Below are 22,623 nucleotides of genomic sequence, written 5' to 3' on the forward strand. Positions count from 1 at the left end.
ACAGTATTCAGAGAAAACATTAAGAACATTCCCAGTTCGTCACAACATGCACAGGGCTTCTCCCCCCGACGTTGCTGCAGTGTAGACGCTCCGCACCGGCGTGAGTGACCCGCGCCCCGGAGCCTGTGCAAGCCCTCACGTTCCCAGGCACTTGCAGGGTTGCTCTGAGTTCCTCCCGCGCCCTGAGCACAACCAGCGGGGCTTGGGCATCAGAAGTGGTGGAACCGCATGGGCGCAGGGGGAGTTCTGTTTCCCCATCGCCCCCCCCACACGCAGCCTCGGAAGCAGAGCTGGGGGGATGTTTGCGCTGAGAACAGCCTCCCCTGTCATGGCCATTCCCTGCCGATGGGGGTCCCGGGAGCAGGGGGTTCGGAGCCAGCCCAGGGGCGCATTTGTGGCACGTCCATTTTGACCTGCTCCTGGGGGCCTGATCCTGAGAGTTGCGCTCATCCCATCCGGAGCCGGGAGCGATCCCGAGTGACCGCCGGGTCCGGGCACAACACACGTAGCTGGGAATTGTCCCTGGGATGTACTCAGTGGCTTGGCGCCGATTGCAGGTGTATTCAGGGAATTGCTGACTGCTGCCGGGAAAAGGCCAGATTCCCAGAGCTGGTTCTCACGGCCGATTCCCTGTGAGCTGGGGCAGGCAGTGCTGAGCAGGCGTGTCTGACTGGGGGGGCATGTGCCACGCTCCCCCCACCTCCAGTGCACTGGGCCCAGGGGGTGGTTAACTAGCCGGTGTTCCCTGGTAGGGACCGCAACACCGATTTGCCAGAGACACACCGTGATTGCAGCAGCCCCAGCCTGCCTCTCCCCGGTCCCCCGTCTGGAGCGGACGTCCTCGTGTCAGCCCTGTTCACACCGAGGAGCAGCGCCCGGGCAGGGCTGGGTCACACACACAGGGGCCCATAGGTGGGCTGTGGCAGCCGGCGAGAGCCCTGCTCAGCCATTCAGCCCAGGGCCACAAAGGGCCTTGTCACAGCCCCGCAAGGCAGGGGGTGCAGAGAGGGAAACTGAGGCACAAAGTGGTCCAGGGCCTTGCCCGCAGTCAGTGACAGAACCAGGAGCCCTGGCTCGCAGCCTCCTGCCCCAGGCGCGAGGCATTGCCTCCTTATGAGCCTGGTTGAAGAGGGAGGGATGGGAGCGTCGGGCAGAGCCTCCCGCTCCCCGATCCCCACTAAGCCCATCCCTTGAGCCCTGCTTAGGCTGGATTTGGTTACACGCTGGCCCCATCGCTCTGCGGTCGGACTATTTTTAGCAGCACTGAGGCTTTTTTGCCATCTCTGAGGGCTGGGGGGGCTTAATCCCCACCCAGCCACGATGTGCTATGGGCCGGGCTGCAGGGCACGAGGCTCCGGCCTGGCCGTGCTCACCCCTGCCTGGCAGAGTGAGCAGAGACTGGGGAGGCAGGGGACCGACCTGGGTTCAGCTCCCAGCTCTGAGGCCGGCTCGCTGGGCAGGGGTCTCCAGCCTGTGCCAGGCAGGGTCAGCCTGGGGCGGGGTGGCTAATGAGCCCCTCTGGCCTAAACAATCGATGCATGAACCTGTAGGTCCTGTCCTCTCTCTGCGCCTCAGTGTCCCCATCAGTCGCACAGGGATAGCTGCACCACTCTGCCTCACCATGGAGCTGCTAGGGCTAATGGAGGTGCCAATTAATGATTGTTAATGACCTATCATGTGGCACTGGGTGAATGTGAGCAATGGGGTCTGGGGGCGTCACTACAGGAAGAGGGGCCGAGCCTGGGGACTTTGCAGTTGCCCCCCCTTTGCCCCAGCTGATCCCCTCGGGCTGCATCAGGAGCTGCTTGCTCGTACTGCACACGGGCAAAACTCCCTCTGCGGTGGGTGCCTGGGTCCGGCTGTTGTCAGACACCTGCTGGGGTGCCCAGCCCCCAGCCCGAGGGGGGTTCGTGGTACAAACAACACACAGGGGACACAACCACTTCAGGCCCTGCAGCACGTGGCCGGGTCTCCATCCCCAGCAGGGCCCGTTGCATTCTGTGCTGGAAATGACCTGGCCTGCCCCTGCTCCTGGGGCTTCCCCCAGCAGGAGATGGGGGCTGTGGTGCCGGGGGCACTGAGGCAGCTGGGGATGCAAGGTGCCACGCACATCCTGCTGCCCATAGGCCACAGCCCAGCGCTGGCCAGGGAGGGAGCTGAGCTGAGCCCGGTGCCTGCAGAGCCCCCTTCCCACCTTCTCCGTGACCTGCTGGGCTGCAGATCAGCTGGGTGCCAAGGGGCGGGTGGCATGTTGCTGACCCTGCGAGGGGCCAGGCTGGAGCCGCGGGCTCCCTGCTGGCGCTAGGTGGTGGGTGGGGGTCTGCAGGCGAGGGAGGCAGCGGGGCGGTGGCTCTCCAGTGCCTGGAGGTGATGGCAGGGGTGGTGCTGCGCTCAGCAGGGTTGATCTGGGGCTGGGGCTGGCGCTGTCCTGGCAGGGTGCCTTCCCCGGGAAGTTGTCCTGTTGACTCAGAGCTGGCAGGGGGTTGGTGTGTGGGAGGCCGCGCCGTTCCTGGAAGCGGCTCCACTGTTCCTTCTGCCGGCATGGCTCAGTGCATGAGACAACGCACACCGAGCCCTTCCTGCAGCACACAGGGACTCGGGCGCCAGCCAACACCCCTGCTCTCGGGGCCCCGGCCACTCCCCTCTGGAACAAGGGCCTGACAGCAGCCCTGGGGAGAGACTGGCCTGTGTCTCCCACCCCCCGACCCGTGGCATGGCGCAGGGTCGCCCCATCGCACATCCAGGCTGGCGCCTCCCGGCTTCAGGGATTGCCGTTACACCCCTGCCTTCACTTGGTAAATCAAAGGCCAATAAAATATGAAGTTGGCTAAAAATGACCCCCCCAAAGGACCTTGGCTAGCTGACAGACCGTGCAGCCCGAGCCCGCCAGGCCAGGAGCCGCGTGCAGGATGTCGTCTGTAACCACCACCGATGGGCTCCATGGCCACATCTAGTCCTTCTGACAGCGCCTTCTGCTGCACTTAGATGGGCAGGCCTGGGGGTTCTGCCCCCCGTAGCCCCTATGTGCAACTTCTGGTGTTTGGCGTTGTCTGGGATGGGGTGGGCGTGCGTGCTCTGTCCTCCTGGGACTGGTCCAGGGGGCTTCAGTTCATCCGCTAGGACATGCCTCAGACCTGGTTGTGACATAGGACCACGTGGGACAGAGGGCGGAGCCGTTACCATGGGTACAGTGTGGGACAGAGGGGTGGAGCTGTCACCGTGGGTACAGTGTGTGATGAGGGGTGGAGCTGTCACCGTGGGTACAGTGTGCGACGGCGGGTGGAGCTGTCACCGTGGGTACAGCGTGGGACAGGTGGCGGCGCCATCACCATGGGTACAGCGTGGTACAGAGGGCGGAGCCGTCACCATGGGTACAGTGTGGGATGGAGGGTGGAGTCGTTACCATGGGTACAGCATGGGACAGGGGGTGGAGCTGTCACCGTGGATACAGTGTGGTACAGAGGGCGGAGTCATCACCATGGGTACAGTGTGGTACAGAGGGCGGAGCCATCACCGTGGGTACAGTGTGGTACAGAGGGCGGAGCTGTCACCATGGGTACAGTGTGGGACAGGGGGTGCAGCTGTCACCGTGGGTACAGTGTGGGACGGAGGGTGGAGCTGTTACCATGGGTACAGCATGGGACGGGGGTGGAGCTGTCACCGTGGATACAGTGTGGTACAGAGGGCGGAGCCATCACCGTGGGTACAGCCTGGTACAGAGGGCGGAGCCATCACCGTGGGTACAGTGTGGTACAGAGGGCGGAGCTGTCACCATGGGTACAGCATGGGACAGGGGGGTGGAGCTGTCACCGTGGATACAGTGTGGTACAGAGGGCGGAGCCGTCACCGTGGGTACAGCCTGGTACAGAGGGCGGAGCTGTCACCATGGGTACAGTGTGGGACGGAGGGTGGAGCCATTACCATGGGTACAGCATGGGACGGGGGGTGGAGCTGTCACCGTGGATACAGTGTGGTACAGAGGGCGGAGCCATCACCGTGGATATAACAGGGACGGATGTTAGAGCTGTCACCATGGCAGATTGCTGGCCTCTTTCTGTTTTGAAATCTGAATGTGGAATGTGGAATTTGAATCTGCTATCTGTTGGATATTCGCATTGTAATGTTTCTTTTGTGCTAGTTTCCTGGTATTAGCTCTTCTGTAACTACTTCATGATTAATGGTCTTTGGCTCAAGAAGGTGGTTTGGTGTTAGCAGTTGGAAAAGTACAAAACAAAAAATGCCCAGTAAGTTCATGGAATATGGTGGGCAGAGCTTTTTGTTCCAGAATGTGGAGGAAGTAACCCGAGCCACAGCCATTTTAGGATTGATTCTGACCCATGGTGGGAGTTGGCTGCGAATCCGAAAGCTGAAGGCAATTTGGGTGAAAATGGCCATGAAATGGGCATTTTTATGATCCTTAGGAAAGGAAGGTGTGAGAGCAGTACAATAAGGACAAAGCGCACTTTAAGCAACTCAGAGACCTGGTAGGTGAGGACCGGTCCCACGGGGAGAATATCTAAGGGATATAGATGATCAGGAGAGCTGGCAGTTTCTCAAGGAGACAATATTAAAGGCACAACTTCAAACTATCCCAGTGCAAAGGAAAGACAGGAGGATTCGTAAGAGGCCAGTGTGGCTGTGTCAGGAGCTCTTGAATGACCTGAAAACCAAAAAAGGATCCTATAAAAAGCGGAAACATGGACACATTGCTAAGGAGGAGAGGAGCACAAAAGAACAGCACCAGCATGTAGGGACAACAGTCGGAAAGGCTACAGCACAAAATGAGTTACACCTATCCAGGGACATAAAAGGCAATCGGAAGCATTTCTTTAACTACCGTAGGAGCAAGAGAAAGACGAAGGAAAGTGGAGGTCCTCTACTCAGCGGGGAAGGAGAGCTAATAACTGATGACATCAAGCAGTCTGAGGTACTTGCTGCCTATTTTGCTTCAGTCTTCACTAAAAAGGTTAATGGTGACCAGATATTCAACGTAATTAATATTAAGAACAAGGGGGAAGGAACGCAAGCCAAAATAGGGAAAGAACAGGTTAACGGATATTTAGATAAGTGAGATGGATTCAATTTGGCAGGGTCTGATGAAATTCACCTTAGGGTACTTAAGGAACTAGCTGAAGCAATCTGAGAATCGTTACCAATTATCTACAAGGACTCATGGAGGATCAGTAAGGTCCCAGGGGACAGGAGAAGGGAAAACATAGTTCGTAGCTTTAGAAAGGGGAACAAAAAGGACCTGGAGTATTATAGGCCGGTCAATCTAATCTTGATACCTGGAATGATATTGGAACAAATTATTAAGCAATCAGTTTGGCAGCACCTGGAGGATAGGTGCTTCCGAACAGGGTTATAAAGAATAGACAGCCTGGGTTTGTCCAGAACAGATCATGCCAAACCAACCTGATTTCCTTCTTTGCCAGGGTTACTGACCTATAGGATGTGGGGGATGTGATAGTAGATGTGATAGATCTTGATTTTAGTTAGACTTCTGGCACCATTCTGCGTGACACTTTCACAAGGAAACAAGGGAAATGTGCTCTAGATGAAATTACAAGAAGGTGGATGCGCAAGTAGTTGAAAGATTAGACTCAAAGAGTAGTTCTCACTGGCTCACTCTCAAACTGGGAGTGGATCCTGCAGGGGTCAGTCCTGTGTCCGGCACCATTTGATATTTTCATTGATAACTTGGCTAATGGAGTGGAGAGTAAGCGCGGGGGTGAGGGCGACGGGGCGCGGCGGGAGCCCTGCGCGGGGGTGTGGGCGACGGGGCGCGGCAGGAGCGCTGCGCGGGGGTGAGGGCGACGGGGCGCGGCGGGGGCGCTGCGCGGGGTGTGGGCGGCGGGGCGCGGCAGGAGCCCTGCGCGGGGTGTGGGCGACGGGGCGCGGCAGGAGCGCTGCGCGGGGTGAGGGCGACGGGGCGCGGCAGGAGCACTGCGCGGGGTGAGGGCGACGGGGCGCGGCTGGAGCGCTGCGCGGGGTGAGGGCGACGGGGCGCGGCAGGAGCGCTGCGCGGGGTGAGGGCGACGGGGCGCGGCGGAGCGCTGCGCGGGGTGTGGGCGACGGGGCGCGGCAGGGCGCTGCGCGGGGTGTGGGCGACGGGGCGCGGCGGGGCGCTGCGCGGGGTGTGGGCGACGGGGCGCGGCGGGAGCGCTGCGCGGGGTGTGGGCGACGGGGCGCGGCTGGAGCGCTGCGCGGGGTGAAGGCGACGGGGCGCGGCGGGGCGCTGCGCGGGGTGTGGGCGACCGGGCGCGGCAGGAGCGCTGCGCGGGGTGAGGCGACGGGGCGCGGCGGGGGCGCTGCGCGGGGTGAGGGCGACGGGGCGCGGCTGGAGCACTGCGCGGGGGTGTGGGCGACGGGGCGCGGCGGGAGCGCTGCGCGGGGGTGAGGGCGACGGGGCGCGGCGGGAGCGCTGCGCGGGGTGAGGCGACGGGGCGCGGCTGGAGCGCTGCGCGGGGGTGAGGGCGACGGGGCGCGGCGGGAGCGCTGCGCGGGGGTGTGGGCGATGGGGCGCGGCGGGAGCGCTGCGCGGGGGTGTGGGCTCCAGGGAGTGCCACATTCCCGGGGGTCCATGCAGCTGCCAGTAAATCCCAGCACTCATTTTTGCAGGTGGATCCTGCTTGAATTGCACTGGAAGGCATGGGAGCAGGCCAGCTCCAGCTGAGTATGGGTCACGAGACTCCCACTGCTGGGGATGGATGCCCTGGAAGCTGTGGGGGGAGGCGTGGAGGAGTCAGCCGCACTGGAGCAGTGGTTTCTCAGCGCTGCAAGCTGAGCAGTGATGTTCCCCATGGCGATACCATTGTTCCCTCCCCCGAATCTCTCCCCTCCCCACTGGCTTGATGAACGCAGCTGCTCCCCTCGGACAGCCGGGCTGCGGGAACCCGCCCCCAGGACCCAGTTGCTTCCTTGGTCCCTGCCAACCTCTCTCGCGGGCACGTGACTCTGAGCAGCAAGGCCGTTGCTGGCCTGCAGCGTGTGGCACAGACACTGCCCTTGGCACCGTCGTCCAGGGAGGGAGGCCTCTTGCCCAGCTGCCCTCCCTGCATGTGGGGCACGGGGACAGTGGGCGAGTGACAAGGGCCAGAAGGGGCCGTGCTCAAACCCCACAGTGCTCTGGCTATTCCCACCTACTGGAATAACCCTCTGGGGCCCCCCGCAGTGGGTATGACTGAGAGCAGCCCTCCCAGGGGCTGCTCTAAGCTGTGCTGGGGCCTGACCTAGTCCCAGGGAAGCCCAGGGCCAGGGGACAGGAAGCAAAGGTGCCACCATGTCACTCTGGAGGTGCAGCACCATCGCAGGTGGGGGTCCGCTCCGGGCCAGTGGGGCCACAGTTCAGTGTGTGGGAGCTGCCGGGGAGGGGGGGGGGCTGGCCCGGCCGGGGGACGCGTGCGCTGCTGATTCTCTGGCCGCCTTTGTCGGTCACTAATGGTTCCCTGGATTGTCTGCCAAGAGCTCTGCCCAATGGGGCGTCTGGCCTGGGAGAGGCAACAGGACTTTGCTTTCAAAGGGAGAGATTAACTTGCCCCTCGGGACGGGCGGGTGGAGGCGCTAGTGAGCTGCAGCGCCAGAGCACCCGAGGGTACCGGGAGGGCGTATGCCAGGCCAGGACCAGGAGAGCAATAGGGGAAGGCGACCCCGGCTGGGTGTGAGGAACACCCCCATCTGGCCTCCTCAGACCTGACGAGAGCGGCCAGGCAGCGCCCTGCTGCAGAGTCACAAGGAAACAAAATGAGTGTTTCTGAGGGACTGTTGTGTCCACTTTCCAGCTTCGTGTGATGGCTCTAATTCCCATTCACAGACTCAGGTGCCCTCTGATGGATGGAATCAGACCTGCTCAGCGTGTGTCATAGGTACTATACTGCTAATGACCAGTGGGGAGTCTCCTTTAGCGGGAGGGGCCTGGGTATTGGGAGTGAGAGGAGGTCAGTTCCATCCCCACTGTTCTGAGTGGCTGTAGTATGCAGCAAAGTGACAAAGATGAAGGCCTCATGATGAAGGCTATGGACTCATTATAACATCCAGTCTCCATATGGTATTTCTGAGGTGCCTGTCATGAAGCCATGGTGGGGCACCCTGACACCCCACTTTATCTGCGACCGGCACGCAGCTGCCTCGGGTGGAACGTGCCCCAGGCTGCCCCTGCCCCCGGCAGTGCTACAGAGCAGATTCAAACCAAGAGGCGAGGAATCCAGCTGACGCGGTGGGAGGGCTTTAGGCAGGATGCTGTGAAACAACCCCCAGAACTGGGCTCCTGTTTCCCAGAGCACTTCACTGGAATGTGCCTGTGTAGCAATTATTGAGACTCATTTCTTTTCTGGAGCCGGCTCTGCACTGTGTCATAAAACTGCCATTTGCACTTGGATTGCCGAGAAAATCAATAGGAAACAGGTGCTGAGCTGGATCATTTCCACTGCCCTGGAGAACCGCTGGGGCTTTTCAGATTCCTGAGTCCAACCTGACAATGGCTCCTGGCTTCAGAAGCTGAGCTGGATGCTCAACAGCGGATAGCCACGCTGGCCCAAGAGGGTCACCTGGTTCCCCCCTGTTTACCTGGCGTCCGACTCTGCCGTGAAAGAGAAGCTGGATTTCCAGCCGCCCTGTCCGGACAGGGCTCCACTTTCCATGGAGTCCCCCATGTGTAACCCTGGGAGCTGAGTGCCCTGCCAATGTACTAACGCGGTGCAATGAGATTAGTCTGGACCATTATTGCATCTAATTAATCATCCCAGCTCATTAGTGAGACAATCTCTTTTGCGGTTCGCGAGATAAACACGCTCCTAGAAATCAATTGCTACACAGCTGAGATTTGATAACGGCCGTATTGAAACCCAGATGAAATCCCTGTTCCAGGCACTGACCGGAAAGCACAACCGTGTAATCAGTATGGAAAGGGATGCCATGGTCTCTGCTAATCTTAGAGCCTCTCCCCGCTGGATACCGCAGGGCAAGGCCACAAGGATCTCTCCTGGCAGGGGCTGGAGCGCTGGGCTGCAATGAGTAGAGGTTCCTGTACTTTGATTCTGTGTTGGAATCTGCTACTTTAGTTTCTGAATGGGGTGCACTTTGCAAAGGAGCTGCTGTTAACCCCTTCTGGTCTCTCCCTCCTCTGGGGCCGTGAGGCTGTGCTGCCACCTCGTAGCAGAACCAGGTGCTTTTCCCTTTATAGGAATCTCTGTTCAGTTCTTGAGAAATCCTGTTCCCCGTCTATACTGACAGTGAGCAGAAGATCGAGGGCAAGGGCACATTTCGCCCATGTCCCATGCTGGAGCCCATCCCTGGTGGGCATCCCTGGTGCCCCATTGCAGCTGGCCAAGCATCTCCAGGCCTTTCCAGCTGGCTTGACTACAAAGTGGAATTCACCCCGATTCCCCATCTCCCCGCCCCTGTGGGTTCCCTTCTTGTGCCAGGCTAGGGAAAGTGATCCTGGAAACAGCACGTTTCAATCAAATATCTGAGCGCCTCCGTGGGACGAGAGCTCTGCTTGGGAGCCGGAGTGTTCCCTCGTGTCCATGCAAATGCCTCCACGTTGGCTGTGACCTGCCCTCTGCCCCACCGGTCCCCATGTGTCTGGTTAGCCACCTGTTGTGTCTAGTAGTAATCCTGGAAGAGGAGCGCCCTGGGGCCGCACCTGGCTTTGTTTTCTTTCATAGAATCAGAGAATCTCAGGGTTGGAAGAGACCTCAGGAGGTATCTAGTCCAACCTTCTGCTCAAAGCAGGACCAATTCCCAACTAAATCATCCCAGCCAGGCCTTAAAAACCTCTAAGGAAGGAGATTCCACCACCTCCCTAGGGAACCCATTCCAGTGCTTCATCACCCTCCTAGTGAAATAGTTTTTCCTAATATCCAACCTAAACCTCCCCCACTGCAACTTGAGACCATTACTCCTTGTTCTGTCATCAGGTACCACTGAGAATAGTCTAGATCCATCCTCTTTGGAACCCCCTTTCAAGTAGTTGAAAGCAGCTATCAAATCCCGCCTCATTCTTCTCTTCTGCACTTTCTTTGTACAGCACCCTGGACAATGGTGCCAGGGCTGGGGACTCCCGGTGCTCCCCAATCAATAATATTAAACTGGCACCTGATTCTGACACTTGCGCTGGTCCAGTCCGGAGACACAGAGAACAGCCACCGACCTACTGCCCACTCAGGCTGGCCGGCTCTCTATCTGCGGGCAGTGACTCCGGCCCCGTCCGGCAGTGGCCAGTATGTGATGTGGCTGAGTGCCCCATGCTACAGGTGGTTGGCTCTGCCGTGCTGTGACCTGGCAGGGTGGCAGGGATGAGGAATACCCAGGGGATCAGCCGTTCGGATAACACTTCTCCCAGGGATTCTCCCCAGGCAGGCCCAGCTGTCGAGCGTCCGTGGGAGCCGGAGGAAGACAAAGCACCTGGCTAGCGGGTCCGGGATGCAGTCAGATGCTGTCTAAATCCTCAAACTAGTCATTGCTACAGTCACATTTCTCACCCCCACCCCCACACACAGTGCCCCCGGGCAGACGCGGATCTGCACCTGCTGCCCCCAGGCAGAAGCAGATCTGCACGTGGTGCCACCGGGTAGACACGGATTTGCACGCGATGCCCCCGCGCAGACACAGATCTGCACGCGGTGCCCCCGGGCAGACACAGATCTGCACCCGGTACCCTTGGGCAGACGCGGATCTGCCCCCGCTGCCCCCATGCAGAAGCAGATCTGCACGCGATGCCCCCGCGCAGACACAGATCTGCACACGGTGCCTCTGGGCAGACACAGATCTGCACCCGGTACCCTTGGGCAGACACGGATCTGCATGCTGAATAAAGCACTAGTGATGGGCTAGGCAATTTCCCAGCTCCGGGCTCCGTTGGAAGGCATGAGAGATGGTGAGGAGAGGCAGCTGAGTGGTGGGGTGATGTGGCCAGATGCATAGCACGTGCAGGGAAGGATAAAAACATGCTGCTTTCTGTGCGGTGCAGCCGAGCCCCCAGCCGAACAGCAGCCAGGGGCTTAAGCTGCAGCTAAGTCGGCTAAGCCGTCAAATTGTGTGTGTCTGTTCAGCAGCCTGACACCGGCACAGAGATTTGCGGCAGCAGCTTGATAATCCCAATAGAGAAAAGGCTTCAGCCCTGCAGAGTCCCCTCCAATGGCTGAACTCCCTGGAGAGGGCTCACTCCTCTTGGGGACTCCTGTTCTCTCTCCCCACAGCTTCCTGGGTCCCTTCTCTGTAGGTCCTGACCCAAGCACGTGGCCCATTTCCATGCACAGGGCTGATCCCACGTTGCTTGGGTGGGCCTGAGCAGCCCGCAGAACCGGGTGCTCCCTCTCTGCCCATGTACCCTGGCGCTGCCCGCAAGGCAGAGGAATGACGCCCCTCTCGCCCGTAACGTGGGGCTCCCCACCAGCTACCTGACACCCTGGGGTGGCTAGGAACTCAGAGGGGCTGGGCCCTGTTCCAGCTTCCAGGGAGGGGTGGCAAAGCTGCCATGGCCGTCGCTTGGAGGAGGTGGGCAGCTCCCTGGTTATCGCTGCAGGGGATGGATGGAGTCTGTGGGAGCCAGAGACTGGAGAGGGACCCTCCAGTGCCCCCTAGTGCTCAGTACCCAGAGCCACCTGCATAGCCCAGGCCTGGTCCTGAGAAGCGAATTGGCCACACACACAGCTCTCGCTTCCCAGAGTCATTGACAATCGAGTAGCTCATTAGCATCTCATCTGCATTCCCCACACTAACGAGTCCGTGTTCAGGGTGGTTTGAGACGTTTTATTCAGTTTCCTTAAAAGTGCAAGTTTCCGGGATTCTGGAGCTGCTGAGATCCCGAGGTGGCTAGTAACTCGGCCGGGCATGGGCCCTGCTCTGGTGGGAAGCCAGCTTGCCTGTCCGAGGGGACAGCGGGGCACGGCTCAGCCGCCGCCAAGCCAGGGACATGGGGACAGCAAGAGAGAGCGGCAGCCTAGAGTTAATCCCTCTCGCGGTGTGAGCGCTCTTGGGTTTAGTTCATGGCAGTTCACACAAACGCTGGGTTTGCTCCTGCGGGAGGGACGGAGACGAAGGTTTGATTCGGCTCCTGCGTTTTGACCTATGTTCAAAGAACTGCGTTAAAAACAAATGTCGAACTTGGGATCTTTGGAGGGGAAAAGCCCTCGGTGCAGGGCATTTCCAATAATTCTGCCGCTTGAAAACTGAGACGTTTTAAAAATGGCTATTTGTGTAGACCCTACAAAAACCTACCTTTTCAAGCCTTGCTCCCCCGCCGTGTTTTCGGCAGCAGTTAAAGAACAAAGCCCCTTGTCAGAGCCGTGCCTACACAGTGCCCAGCGCTGGGGGTAGAAAGGGCTGCAGGCCCCGACCCTGGACAGGGACTGGGTTCATCTGGGTGCCATCCAGGTCTGACACGTGGAGAACCAGTCGCTGCTCATCTGCCGGGAAGAGGCGGCGGAAAAAAATATGCTTCTCTTTGGACATTACAAAGGGCAGAATAGTGCCCCCTACTGCCCCCCCTCCCCAACCGCCTGGCATAGCGCCCTCAAGAGGTGGTGGTGTGGGCAGGGAGCTCCATGGACTCTCCATGCCCAGGGGGAGTTTGTGGCGCTGGCAGCTGGGGAAACCCTCCTCCTGCTGCTAAGGGGGCCATCTTATCCGGCGCGCCAGAGCCCTGGAGCTGTGCAGAACCCTGCCCGCCCCACCCTGCGGGCCCTGCCTTGTGGGTGAAAAGAGGCAGTGGTCTCCCCACTGGGAACGGGGGGGCTGCATCTCTGAGCCCACCACGCAGTTGGCACCAGCTGATAGTCTCCGCGGCAAAGGCTCGGGGCTGGAGGCGGCGCCCCAGCCCTGTGGGCGGGGGGGGGGGCACTCTGTGAGGTGAGGCGACGGGGGAGCTTGCACTGCTGTTGCTGGGGCTGCTGGGGGGGCCAGGAGAGGCCCTCGGTCTCCAGGGCTGCTGGGCTGGGCCCTGAGTCTCCTCTTGCCTCCAGGTGGACAGGAGCGAGATCATCAAGAGCAACCTGCACCCCGTCTTCTCCAAGGTCTTCACGGTGGACTATTACTTCGAGGAAGTGCAGAAGCTGCGGTTCGAGGTGTACGACAGTCACGGGCACTCCAGCCTCGGGACACACGACGATGACTTCCTGGGGGGCATGGAGTGCACCGTGGGCCAGGTACTCGCCCTTGCTGCCCCCTGGGAGCCGCTCCTCTCGCCCGTCCCCAGCCTGTGGCCCAGCAGGGCTGCGGTGTTTCCTGGGGGGGAAATCCTGCCATTCGACTGTTCACTGCTCCCGGGCACGGGGCTGCTCCGTTCCTGGCCTGGGAAGGTGGCTCAGGGTGGCCAGCAGAAGGGCTTAGCGGTGCCATATTTGCACATTGCAGGATGTTGTCATTGCAGTCAGCGGCACGGCCTAGGCGTAGGAGTTCTGAGCGCTCCCGGCCGAGGACGGGCTGGCGTTGGACCCTTTGTGCGCTGACCTCCCAGGGCCGGGGAAGCCCCACATAGTCTATAATGGCATTGCCGGTGGGACTGGAAGTCCCCAGGGCTGAGAGGAAAGCAGAGGGACGATGCTGCGGGTTAATGTGGCCAGGGCTGGGGATGGCTCCCAGCTCCTGGAGAAGGGAGCGATTTCCGTGCTGTCAGGAAGTGCCGCTGCTTGGCACATCTGAGCACTGACTGTCTGTAAAGGCCAAGCACTGTCCATGAAACCACAGCCTGGCAGCCCCAGGCCCTCCGCCTGCAGCCTGGGAATCGCTGGCAAGTCCTTGCCAGGGCGGGGGAGCTCAGCGTGTGGCACAGGCTTGGCCCAGCGCTGGTTCCATCCGCAGGGGTTCACTGGCCCCCGTGCTGACGTCCTCCAGGATGACTCGTGCCTCAGCACGACTCGCGCCAATGTCACCCGAGTGACTCACGCACCGTGTCCCCTGAGTCGTCTCCTGAGACGACTCCCACAGCAACGTGTCTCCTGGGGCTGCTCACTCCAGCACGACTCCAGTGCCACCATCTCCCCTGTGGGTCCATGGGTCCCCTGCCCCCATCCCAGGGCATTGCATGGGCCCATGGCTCCCTCCTCCCCGACTCGTGCCATCATCTTCCCTTCCAGATCGTGGCCCAGAAGCGGGTGACCAAGCCGCTGTTTCTCAAGTACGGGAAGTACGCCGGCAAGTCCACCATCACGGTGAGTGCGGCCGGCCTGGCCTGTGCCTCCAGGCTGGCTCCAGCTCTGCACTTCCTAGCGGTCCTGCTGCTCACACAGCCTGCAGGGAGGGGGGAATGCGTTCAGCTGGGCCTGCTTGGGCCATTCCCTTTGGGAAAGGACAGGAAGGGGCAGACCCCAGAGCCGCCCCGTGCCCTGCTCTGGCTGCCTCAGTGCCACACGGCTCTGCCAGGAAACCCTTGAGCACATGTACCCGTCTGACGGGCTCTGGAGCCTGGCACTCGGTGGGCAGGAGCTGTCTCTAGAGAGCTGCCCGGTGCTCTGCTACCCCCAGCCCGGAGCTCCTCTTCGTATTTCTAATGCTGCTGTCCCCCCACCTGCCCCAGAGAGGGGTCCTGCCACATCCTCCGGGGCTCTGGTATGGCTCACAACCAGCCAGGTTTGTGCTGAAGATCCTGCTGCTGCAGGGGCCGAACTCCCATTGCCCGTCTCCTCCTGCCCCCCAGCCTGTCCCACCCTACGCAGACTAGCCCTGATCTGCCCCCGTCATCTCCCCAGGAGAACCCAGGTTCTCATCACTGGTCCCTGGCTCCTGCCCATAGCGGGGAATCCACATTCATTCCCCAGAGTCCAGCCCCGCCAGCTGGTGTATGGGTGTTGCTGGGACACCTGCTCCGTGCAGCGCAGGAATTGTGCTCTTTGAACGCGATGGAGAACACACTAAAGAGTGTGCTGGGATGGCGGCCCTTGGCCCCTGCTGCCTCTCCGGGCCCTGCCGCCTGGCCTGGCGCGTGGCAGGTGCACAACGGCCTCTCCGGGCCCTGCCGCCTGGCCTGGCGCGTGGCAGGTGCACAACGGCCTCTCCGGGCCCTGCCGCCTGGCCTGGCGCGTGGCAGGTGCACAACGGCCTCTCCGGGCCCTGCCGCCTGGCCTGGCGCGTGGCAGGTGCACAACGGCCTCTCCGGGCCCTGCCGCCTGGCCTGGCGCGTGGCAGGTGCACAACGGCCACTCCGGGCCCTGCCGCCTGGCCTGGCGCGTGGCAGGTGCACAACGGCCTCTCGGGCCCTGCCGCCTGGCCTGGCGCGTGGCATGTGCACAACGGCCTCACCGGGCCCTGCCGCCTGGCCTGGCGCGTGCCAGGTGCACAACGGCCTCTCCGGGCCCTGCCGCCTGGCCTGGCGCGTGGCATGTGCACAACGGCCTCTCCGGGCCCTGCCGCCTGGCCTGGCGCGTGGCATGTGCACAACGGCCTCTCCGGGCCCTGCCGCCTGGCCTGGCGCGTGGCAGGTGCACAATGGCCTCTCTGTGCCCTGCTGCCTGGCCTGGCACGTGGCATGTGCACAACGGCCTCTCCGGGCCCTGCTGCCTGGCCTGGCGCGTGGCAGGTGCACAACGGCCTCTCCGGGCCCTGCTGCCTGGCCTGGCACACACATCGCTGCCAGTGCCACACAGGTGTGCTCTGTGTGTGGTGGCTCCAACAGGCAGCCAGGACTGGGCGGGTTTCTCCCTGGGGCTTGTGCCTGGCTGCCTGTCTCTGAGGGCCCCTTGGTGCTCTCCCCTCAGGTGCTGTCAGAGGAGATTTCCGGCAACAATGGCTACGTGGAGCTGGCGTTCCGGGCCAAGAAGCTGGACGACAAGGTACCTCCGCTTGCCGCTGGGGGTGGCCGAGAGACTCCGCTCTGCCTTTGCTGAGACCCCGGTGCCCCCAGCCCCCCGGATCGGGTGGGGTGCAGCCTGGGAATGGCCGCGCGGAGGAGCCAGTGTGGTTATTAGCTAAGAGCTGGGAGCCGTGGCTGCCGACTGGCCCCGGCGCCCCTCCGGCACCTTTCCAACGCTCGGGTGCTGCTGGGGGAGGCTGGAGCTGCCCTCGGCAGAGCGCGCGATGGGAGCGGCCAGACCAGTTCGCCCCTCAGCAGCCTGGTCAGCGGGCCGTGGCTCTGACCAGCGACGGGACACATGGAGCTCTGTCCCTCTGCTGAGCCTGCCCTCTGCGATGGGGGCATTGTGCTGGTGCCCCTGTCCCAATCGAGCCCCACCCAGCTCGCTGCACCCAGCTGTCCAAAGGGCTCCTCCCACCCGCCGGGGTGAAAGATCTCCCGCTCCCCGGAGCCCCTCGGGAAAGCACAGGCTGGCAGGGATGCTGGGGGGCAGTTCAGCGATAGCCAAGGGCTGGGAGTCACCGGGGCAGGCTGCTGCAGGCACAGCACGAGAGAGGCTGGCCGGGCAGAGGAGGTGCAGTGAGACTGCAGGAGCCACAGACAGGGCCCAGGGCCAGGGGCCGGGAAGGAGTCCAGCGTGGCCATGGCAGGGGCGAGGGAGTGTGGAGCGTTGGCACAGTGGCCCCTGGGTGCTCAGAGCTCCCATCCCAGGCAGGGCTGATCCGGCGGCTGGTCCCTTGTCTGGGGGGTATCGGGGGAGATGGCCCGGAGGTTGGTCCTGCTGCTCTGACTGGCAGGGCTGTTCCGGAGCGGGAGGGCAGCACCAGCCATGGAGCTCACCGTGCCCCTCTGCCCACCGCCCCGGCAGGATCTCTTCAGCAAGTCGGATCCTTTCCTGGAGCTCTACCGGATCAACGACGACGGGAGCGAGCAGCTGGTGTATCGCACCGAGGTGGGTCCCCGCCGCGGGCAGAGCCTCCAAGGAGCCCCCGCTGCCACCCAGGGGGAAGGGAATGGAGACAAGGGTGGGGAGTGACGGGGGTGGGTGAAAGGGATGGGAGTGGGTGGAGGAGGGGCTGGCGGGGATGGGGTGATGGGGGTGCAGAGGAGGGGTTGGTGGGGACACTGGAGCCCTCGCCCCTGTGCCCCTGGCTCCAGCCCCAGCAGGAGCTGCTTGTCAGCCCCAGGCAGCTCCCCCCGCAGGAGAGGACGGGCAGCGGAGGGGGAGAGCGCCATGCCCGGAAAGCTCCCCAAGGCTCCATGCGGCCAGAGGATCCTCCCCTGCCAGCTCCTCTCGCTCCCCGGCAGAGCAGGGCCCCCAGAGCTGTAATGGGCTCTGCCTGGGAAGGGAAGAGGGGATGAGTGATGGGGCCCCCCGGCCCCCGCTGCTCCCTGTGCTGGCAGCGCACCATGGAAGTGCCTGCTGCTGCTCTGCTCACACCTCCCTGACGGGTGGCCTAGGAGGATTAGGCACCTAGCAGAGCTGTTACGCTGTCAGGCCCGCCTGGGCCCCGCCATTCCCTTCCTGGTGGGAGCCTGCAGGGAGGGGAGAGACAGAGGCGAGAGGGGCACTAGATGCTGGTCCAGGGAGTCTCTCGTCTAGGGCCTGGCTACCTAGCGCCTCCCCCTGCCGGAGCGGGGGCTAGTGTGACGAGGTGGCCATGTTCGGGCTGTGTTCTGTGACTGCTGAGTGGGGATATTGACCTGGGGAGGCTGCAGGGAGTTGTGCTGGGACTGGCTGCACTGGGGAAGGGAGGACACCTGAGCCTGTAACCTGAGACCCCAGGAGGGGGTTGGAGGCCAGGTGACACCTCTGCCCGACACTGAACAAAGGACACAAAGGCTGGGGGAGGAGCCGGGGGGAGGCTGAGTGAGAGGCTGGGGGGAGTTTTCAGTTTGGAGCTGGCTGGGAAATGGAGAGGGGCCCCGACGGGGCTTGGGCTTCCCAACGGGGCTGTGGCCTCCCTGGGCCCCCAGATGGACCTAACTGGGGGGGATCCTGTTGTCTGTACCGGCAAGACCTGTCTTGGACCGTGTTCCTGTCGTCTAAATAAACCTCTGTGTCACTGGCTGGCTGAGAGTCACGTCTGACTGCGCAGTGGGGGTGCAGGACCCTCTGGCTTCCCCAGGACCCCGCCTGGGCAGATCCGCTGTGGGAAGCGCACGGAGGGGCAGGGGATGCTGAATGCTCCAAGGAGAGACCCAGGAGGAGAAGCCGTGGGAGCTTCTTGCCCTGCAGACAGTCTGCTCCGAGGGAGAGGAGGCTCCCCAAAGTCCTGCCTGGCTTGGTGGGGAGCAGCTCCAGAGCATTGCCCGGGGACTCCGTGACAGCTAGAGCACAGGGCTGGGCATGGGACTGCCTGGATCCTGCATGACCCTGGGCAGGGTCCTCCCCTCCCTGTGCCTCAGCACCCGCAGGGGTTGGGAGGGGGGCGAGGGCCACTCAGGGCTGTTTGCAAAGCCTGTTGGGCCTCTGGCAGATGGAAGCCCAGCAGGCACCCTGCTCATCGCCCTGGGGTGCCCCGACAGGCCGTATGCAGCACATTCCCACTACCCTCTTGTGTTTTCAGGTGGTCAAGAACAACCTGAGCCCCGTGTGGGAGCCGTTCAAGGTCTCGCTGAACTCGCTGTGCAGCTGCGAGGAGAAGAGGAAGCTGAGGGTGAGGAAGGGAAGGGGGGAAGCCCTGAGTAGCCACCACCCTCGGGGGAGCTGAAAGGGGCCACCTCACCGAGTCTCCTGCAAGGGGGACCGGCCCCGTCACAGTGCAACCTGCCCCCAGGGTCAAAGGCAACCCGGGCACAATGGAGCAGAGGAAATGCATCCTGATGCAACATAGGCTTGGCCTGTGGAACTCACTGCCACAGGACACCCATGTGTTAGTGTCACTGCAGAGGCTACACTCATAAACGCACAGACACATGACCAGGGCTTTCGGTCCTCCTGCTTCAGAGCCTGACCCGGCCCCCAAGAAGGGTAAGTGCCCCCCTCGTGTGCTTACATAGCTGTCCAGGGGCATTGGGCCCTTCCTCTGAAGTGTCTATATAGCTCAGGGCTGGAAGGAGGACACCATGCTGCATGCACAGTCAGGGCTGGGTGCGTATCCACGGCGAGGGTCCAGGGTGAGTGGGGGGGATGCTGGGGGCTGGGAAAGGCCCCTCCCTAGAGAGGGGTGAATGAGGTGGGACCCTCTGGCTGAGCTGAGCTCCTCTCCTTACAGTGTGTCGTCTGGGACTACGACTCCCGGGGAAAACACGACTTCATTGGAGAGTTTTACACCACGTTTGAGGAAATGCAGAAAGCGAGTGGGGAGAACAAGGTTTGTTGCGGGCGGGGGGACGGGGACCCTACGCATGTGGGTCTCCAGGTGGGCCGGCTGCTGGTGACGTGAGGTGACTCGGCCGTTCTGTGTCAAAGCCCTTTGCGTGTGTGTGCTGGGTATTCGCCCGAGTTGGTCACATGTTGGGGCAAAACTTTTTCCCTGAAATTGGCCGACTTTCAACGATTGTCCCGAACGTGGTGGTTTCACATTTTTCCGTTTTTTTGGGTGGGGGGGTGGGAATCTAGGAAAACTAAAACAAAAATGGGTTGTGTTTGTTTTGTGGTCTTTGTTTTTTCCTCTTTTCTCCCCCTTCCTTGACGTTTAAAATGAGAAAAGGCAAAATCCTCAAACTATCAAATCAATCCCCTGAAACGTTCCGGCATTTTTTTGAGCTGTTTTGCGACACAGATTTCCCCTTGTCTGCCCAGCTCTGGGGTTTGCTGTTTGCCGGGTGCACAGTCTGGGTGTGTGACTCGCGTGTGCGTGCAGCGCTGCCGGAGGCTGGAGGCCAGGCCCGGCGGGGCATGTCACTGCGGGGATGCCCGGGGGCGCTGCGTGTTGTTGCGGTGCTGGGCACGTCTGGCTGAGCTCCAGGGCTGCTCGTCCGCAGATCACAGATCTCCGCTGCTCTCTCTCTGTTGTGCTCCAAGGTGCAGTGGGACTGCATGAACCCAAAGTACAAAATCAAGAAACGAAATTACAAGAACTCAGGCGTGGTCATCTTACTGGATCTGAAGGTGAGCCGGGAGCCGGGCCGAGCCTGCCCTTGGTGTTTCCTGGAGCTCTCACATCAGCCCTTGTGGCCTGTATTGCAGCACCCTGTGGTGACCCCAAGGGAAGCGGCCCAGTGCCAAGGGTGACTCAGTGCCCCTCGGCTGTCCTGGCACCTTGATGCCAGAGGGGCTAGCAGGAGATGAAAGCGCCTTTGTACTCTGGGGCAGGGGGCTGGTCGGACAAGCCTGCAGGACGTACTCCCCCTCTGAGGCTGTTTGGTAAAGGAGCAGTGACTAGGAGAGCTCTGTCCCGGCTCGGGGACACTGACAGACATGCCTCGCTGTATCCATATCCCTCCCCTTGCGGCAGCCTCCTTGGCTCCCAGCGCCCGGCGGGCGGCTGCTGTGTCCCCATGCTGTGTGGCAGGCAATCGAGCTGTTAGCAGTGCAGAATGCTCCGCTCGTGTCTGTCCTTCCGGGCTGCTTGTGCCTGGATCGCTGCCGGGAGAGGCCAGCCAGAGGGCCAGAAGAGCTCTGGGCTGTGCTGTCAGGGGCTGGCTAACACGGCCTTTGTTTGGAAGCTCCACAGGGTCTACTCCTTCCTGGATTACATCATGGGCGGATGCCAGATCCACTTCACGGTAAGGAGCACGCCCTGTCTCTCCGCTGGCAAGGCCTCCCCGGCGGGCATGGCAGGCTGAGCAGCGAGCTCGGAGCAAACCTCGTTCTGGGTCCCAGGACGGAAGTGTTAGAACCTGGCACAGGAGTTGATCCTGCTCAGGCCCATCCCGGGGAGCGGATGAGGCAGGAGGCTGGAGATCAGGCATGGGGCATTCCATGGGGCACTAGTTCTGGAGGCTGCTTGGCGGCCTATGGGACACGTGTTTGGTGGGCCGCTGTCTGGTTCCTGGGGGGAAGATCTCCACGGCATACGGAGGAGCCAAGGGCTTTGTGGGCACAGAGCGCGAGCTCCCCTCTGCCAGCATGGGGATCATTAGGCTTCCTGGCCTGCCCATCCCGCACCCTGTTTCAGCACAGGGTCGTTCTGAAGGAAATGAACGGCAAAGTGGGCTGACGAGCTGCTCCTCGGCCATGCCCTGCTGTTACAGGGCCCCCAGCAGGGGCATTTGGAAGGGCTCGTAGCTTCATGCCCAAAGAGAAATATGTGGTGCCCCGAGCTCTCGGCCCTGCAGCCGCATGGCTCTGTAGCACGGCTCCTGTCTCTCTGCCTCGCTGTCAGGGCCGGTGCAACCATTTAGGCGACCTAGGTGGTCACCTAGGGCGCTGGGATTTGGGAGGTGCCATTTTCTTCAGCAGCAACCGCAACAGCCGGATCTTCGGCCGCCCCGGTCGCCACTGGCATTTAGGCAGAGGGAGCTGGGGCAGGGGAGCACAGAGAGGGCCACCTGCAGCAAGTGGGCGGGGGGGAACGCGCGGCACACAGGGGAACTCCCCGCCCCAGCTCACTCCTGCTCCTCCTCCTCCCCAAGCACACCGTGGCTGCTTCACTTCTCCCGCCTCCCTGGCTTGCAGCGCCAATCAGCTTAGGCACCGCAAGCCTGGGAGGCGGGAGAAGTGAAGCAGCCACGGCCTGCTCGGGGTGCTCGTGCGCGGAGCAGGGGTGAGCTGGGGTGGGAGGGGTGCCTCAGGGCGGAGGGTGGAGAGCTGCTGCAAGGGGGCGCCTCAGGGCGGAGGGGGGGGAGCTGCCGCGGGGGCAGGAGGGGGCGCCTCAGGGCGGGGGCTTGGGGTGGGGGGCTAAGGTGGAAGTTTCGCCTAGGGCGCGAAACATCCTTGCACCGGGTCCTGCTCGCTGTGCGCTGCCTGGGAGGGACAGCGCAGCGTTACATGACTAACAAGAAAAGCACGGGGCCTGGCGCACACAGCAGCCGTAAACCCTGATGAGCTGGCTAGTGTGGCTGATTTTAGCAGCTGCTTCCCTGGCTGGACTGGGACAACACAGCCAGAACGGACCAGTGAACCTGCCCCACGCTGTTTAACTGCTGGCTCAGCAGTCGGTACCGCTCCTGCTTGGCCACTGTCATCCATTAACACCTCACTGAGATCCCCAGAACTTCAGGGCGTAGTCTCCACAATCAGCCATGCAGGAGGTGAGCTCGAACTGGACGTACCTAGTGCCGCCAGCAGCAGTCCGGAGCCCTGCTTGGACCCTGGGGCAGGTTTCTTCCCCCGCACCCCCCGAGATTCAGTTTGCTAGAGAAAGGCGGGATGCAGATGCAATGTTTAACTCTCTGAGTCCAGTAAGGTTCTAAGTGGCTTCTCAAGGGCTACTGACACCTCAGAGCCAGTCATGGTGCAGTTTTCTTTTTCATACTCCAGTCCTATTAATTAAAACACGACTAGTGAGTGAGCTTCTTTCCCTGCAGACTGTAGGGGCCTGAGATGTGCAAGAATTGCACATGCACACACAGCTGGGTAGTTGTACATTTAAACCACCTGCTGCACGTGCAGCTAGCTGAGTTGTGCGTACAACTGCACATGTAAGTTAAGCACATGGGTGTGCATAGTTTTTTGCACATGCGAATGCGTACCAGTCCCTGAAAACATCCTCCTTCCTTGGCTTTGCACCTGAGTCTCTGTCACACTCTGGTGCTGGGCATGAGCCAGGTTTCTTCCCTCTGCTCCTTAGCGTTTTGCATTCCCTGCTGTTAGACCTTTGCTGGTACTTTGCACAGATTCCTCATTAAAAATGAAAAAACAACCAGCCTCCAGATTGCATTTTGCAAAAGCATCTTCTCCCCAGAGTGAGTCAGACCCGCAGCGTGCGGGAAGCAGACTGCCTGGC

General features: G+C 61.5%; 1 protein-coding gene across 4 annotated transcripts in view; it reads left to right on the forward strand.

Annotated features, from left to right (window-relative positions):
- CPNE7 (copine 7) overlaps window positions 1-22,623 on the forward strand; it is a 45,312-nt gene that overhangs the window by 13,577 nt on the left and 9,112 nt on the right. For 2 of the 4 annotated variants that reach the window (XM_039503911.1, XM_039503912.1), the window contains 8 exons: window positions 12,963-13,145; window positions 14,076-14,150; window positions 15,693-15,767; window positions 16,656-16,739; window positions 18,358-18,447; window positions 19,006-19,104; window positions 19,758-19,844; window positions 20,402-20,461. In XM_039503911.1, coding sequence (XP_039359845.1) covers window positions 12,963-13,145; window positions 14,076-14,150; window positions 15,693-15,767; window positions 16,656-16,739; window positions 18,358-18,447; window positions 19,006-19,104; window positions 19,758-19,844; window positions 20,402-20,461 — 753 coding nt within the window. Of the gene's footprint in view, window positions 1-3,315; window positions 3,335-4,518; window positions 4,928-12,962; window positions 13,146-14,075; window positions 14,151-15,692; window positions 15,768-16,655; window positions 16,740-18,357; window positions 18,448-19,005; window positions 19,105-19,757; window positions 19,845-20,401; window positions 20,462-22,623 lie in introns of those variants that run through there. The other 2 variants (XM_039503914.1, XM_039503913.1) reach the window with 2 other exon arrangements.

This window comes from Mauremys reevesii, linkage group 16 (genome assembly GCF_016161935.1).
Source record: "Mauremys reevesii isolate NIE-2019 linkage group 16, ASM1616193v1, whole genome shotgun sequence".
Lineage (NCBI taxonomy): Eukaryota > Metazoa > Chordata > Testudines > Geoemydidae > Mauremys > Mauremys reevesii.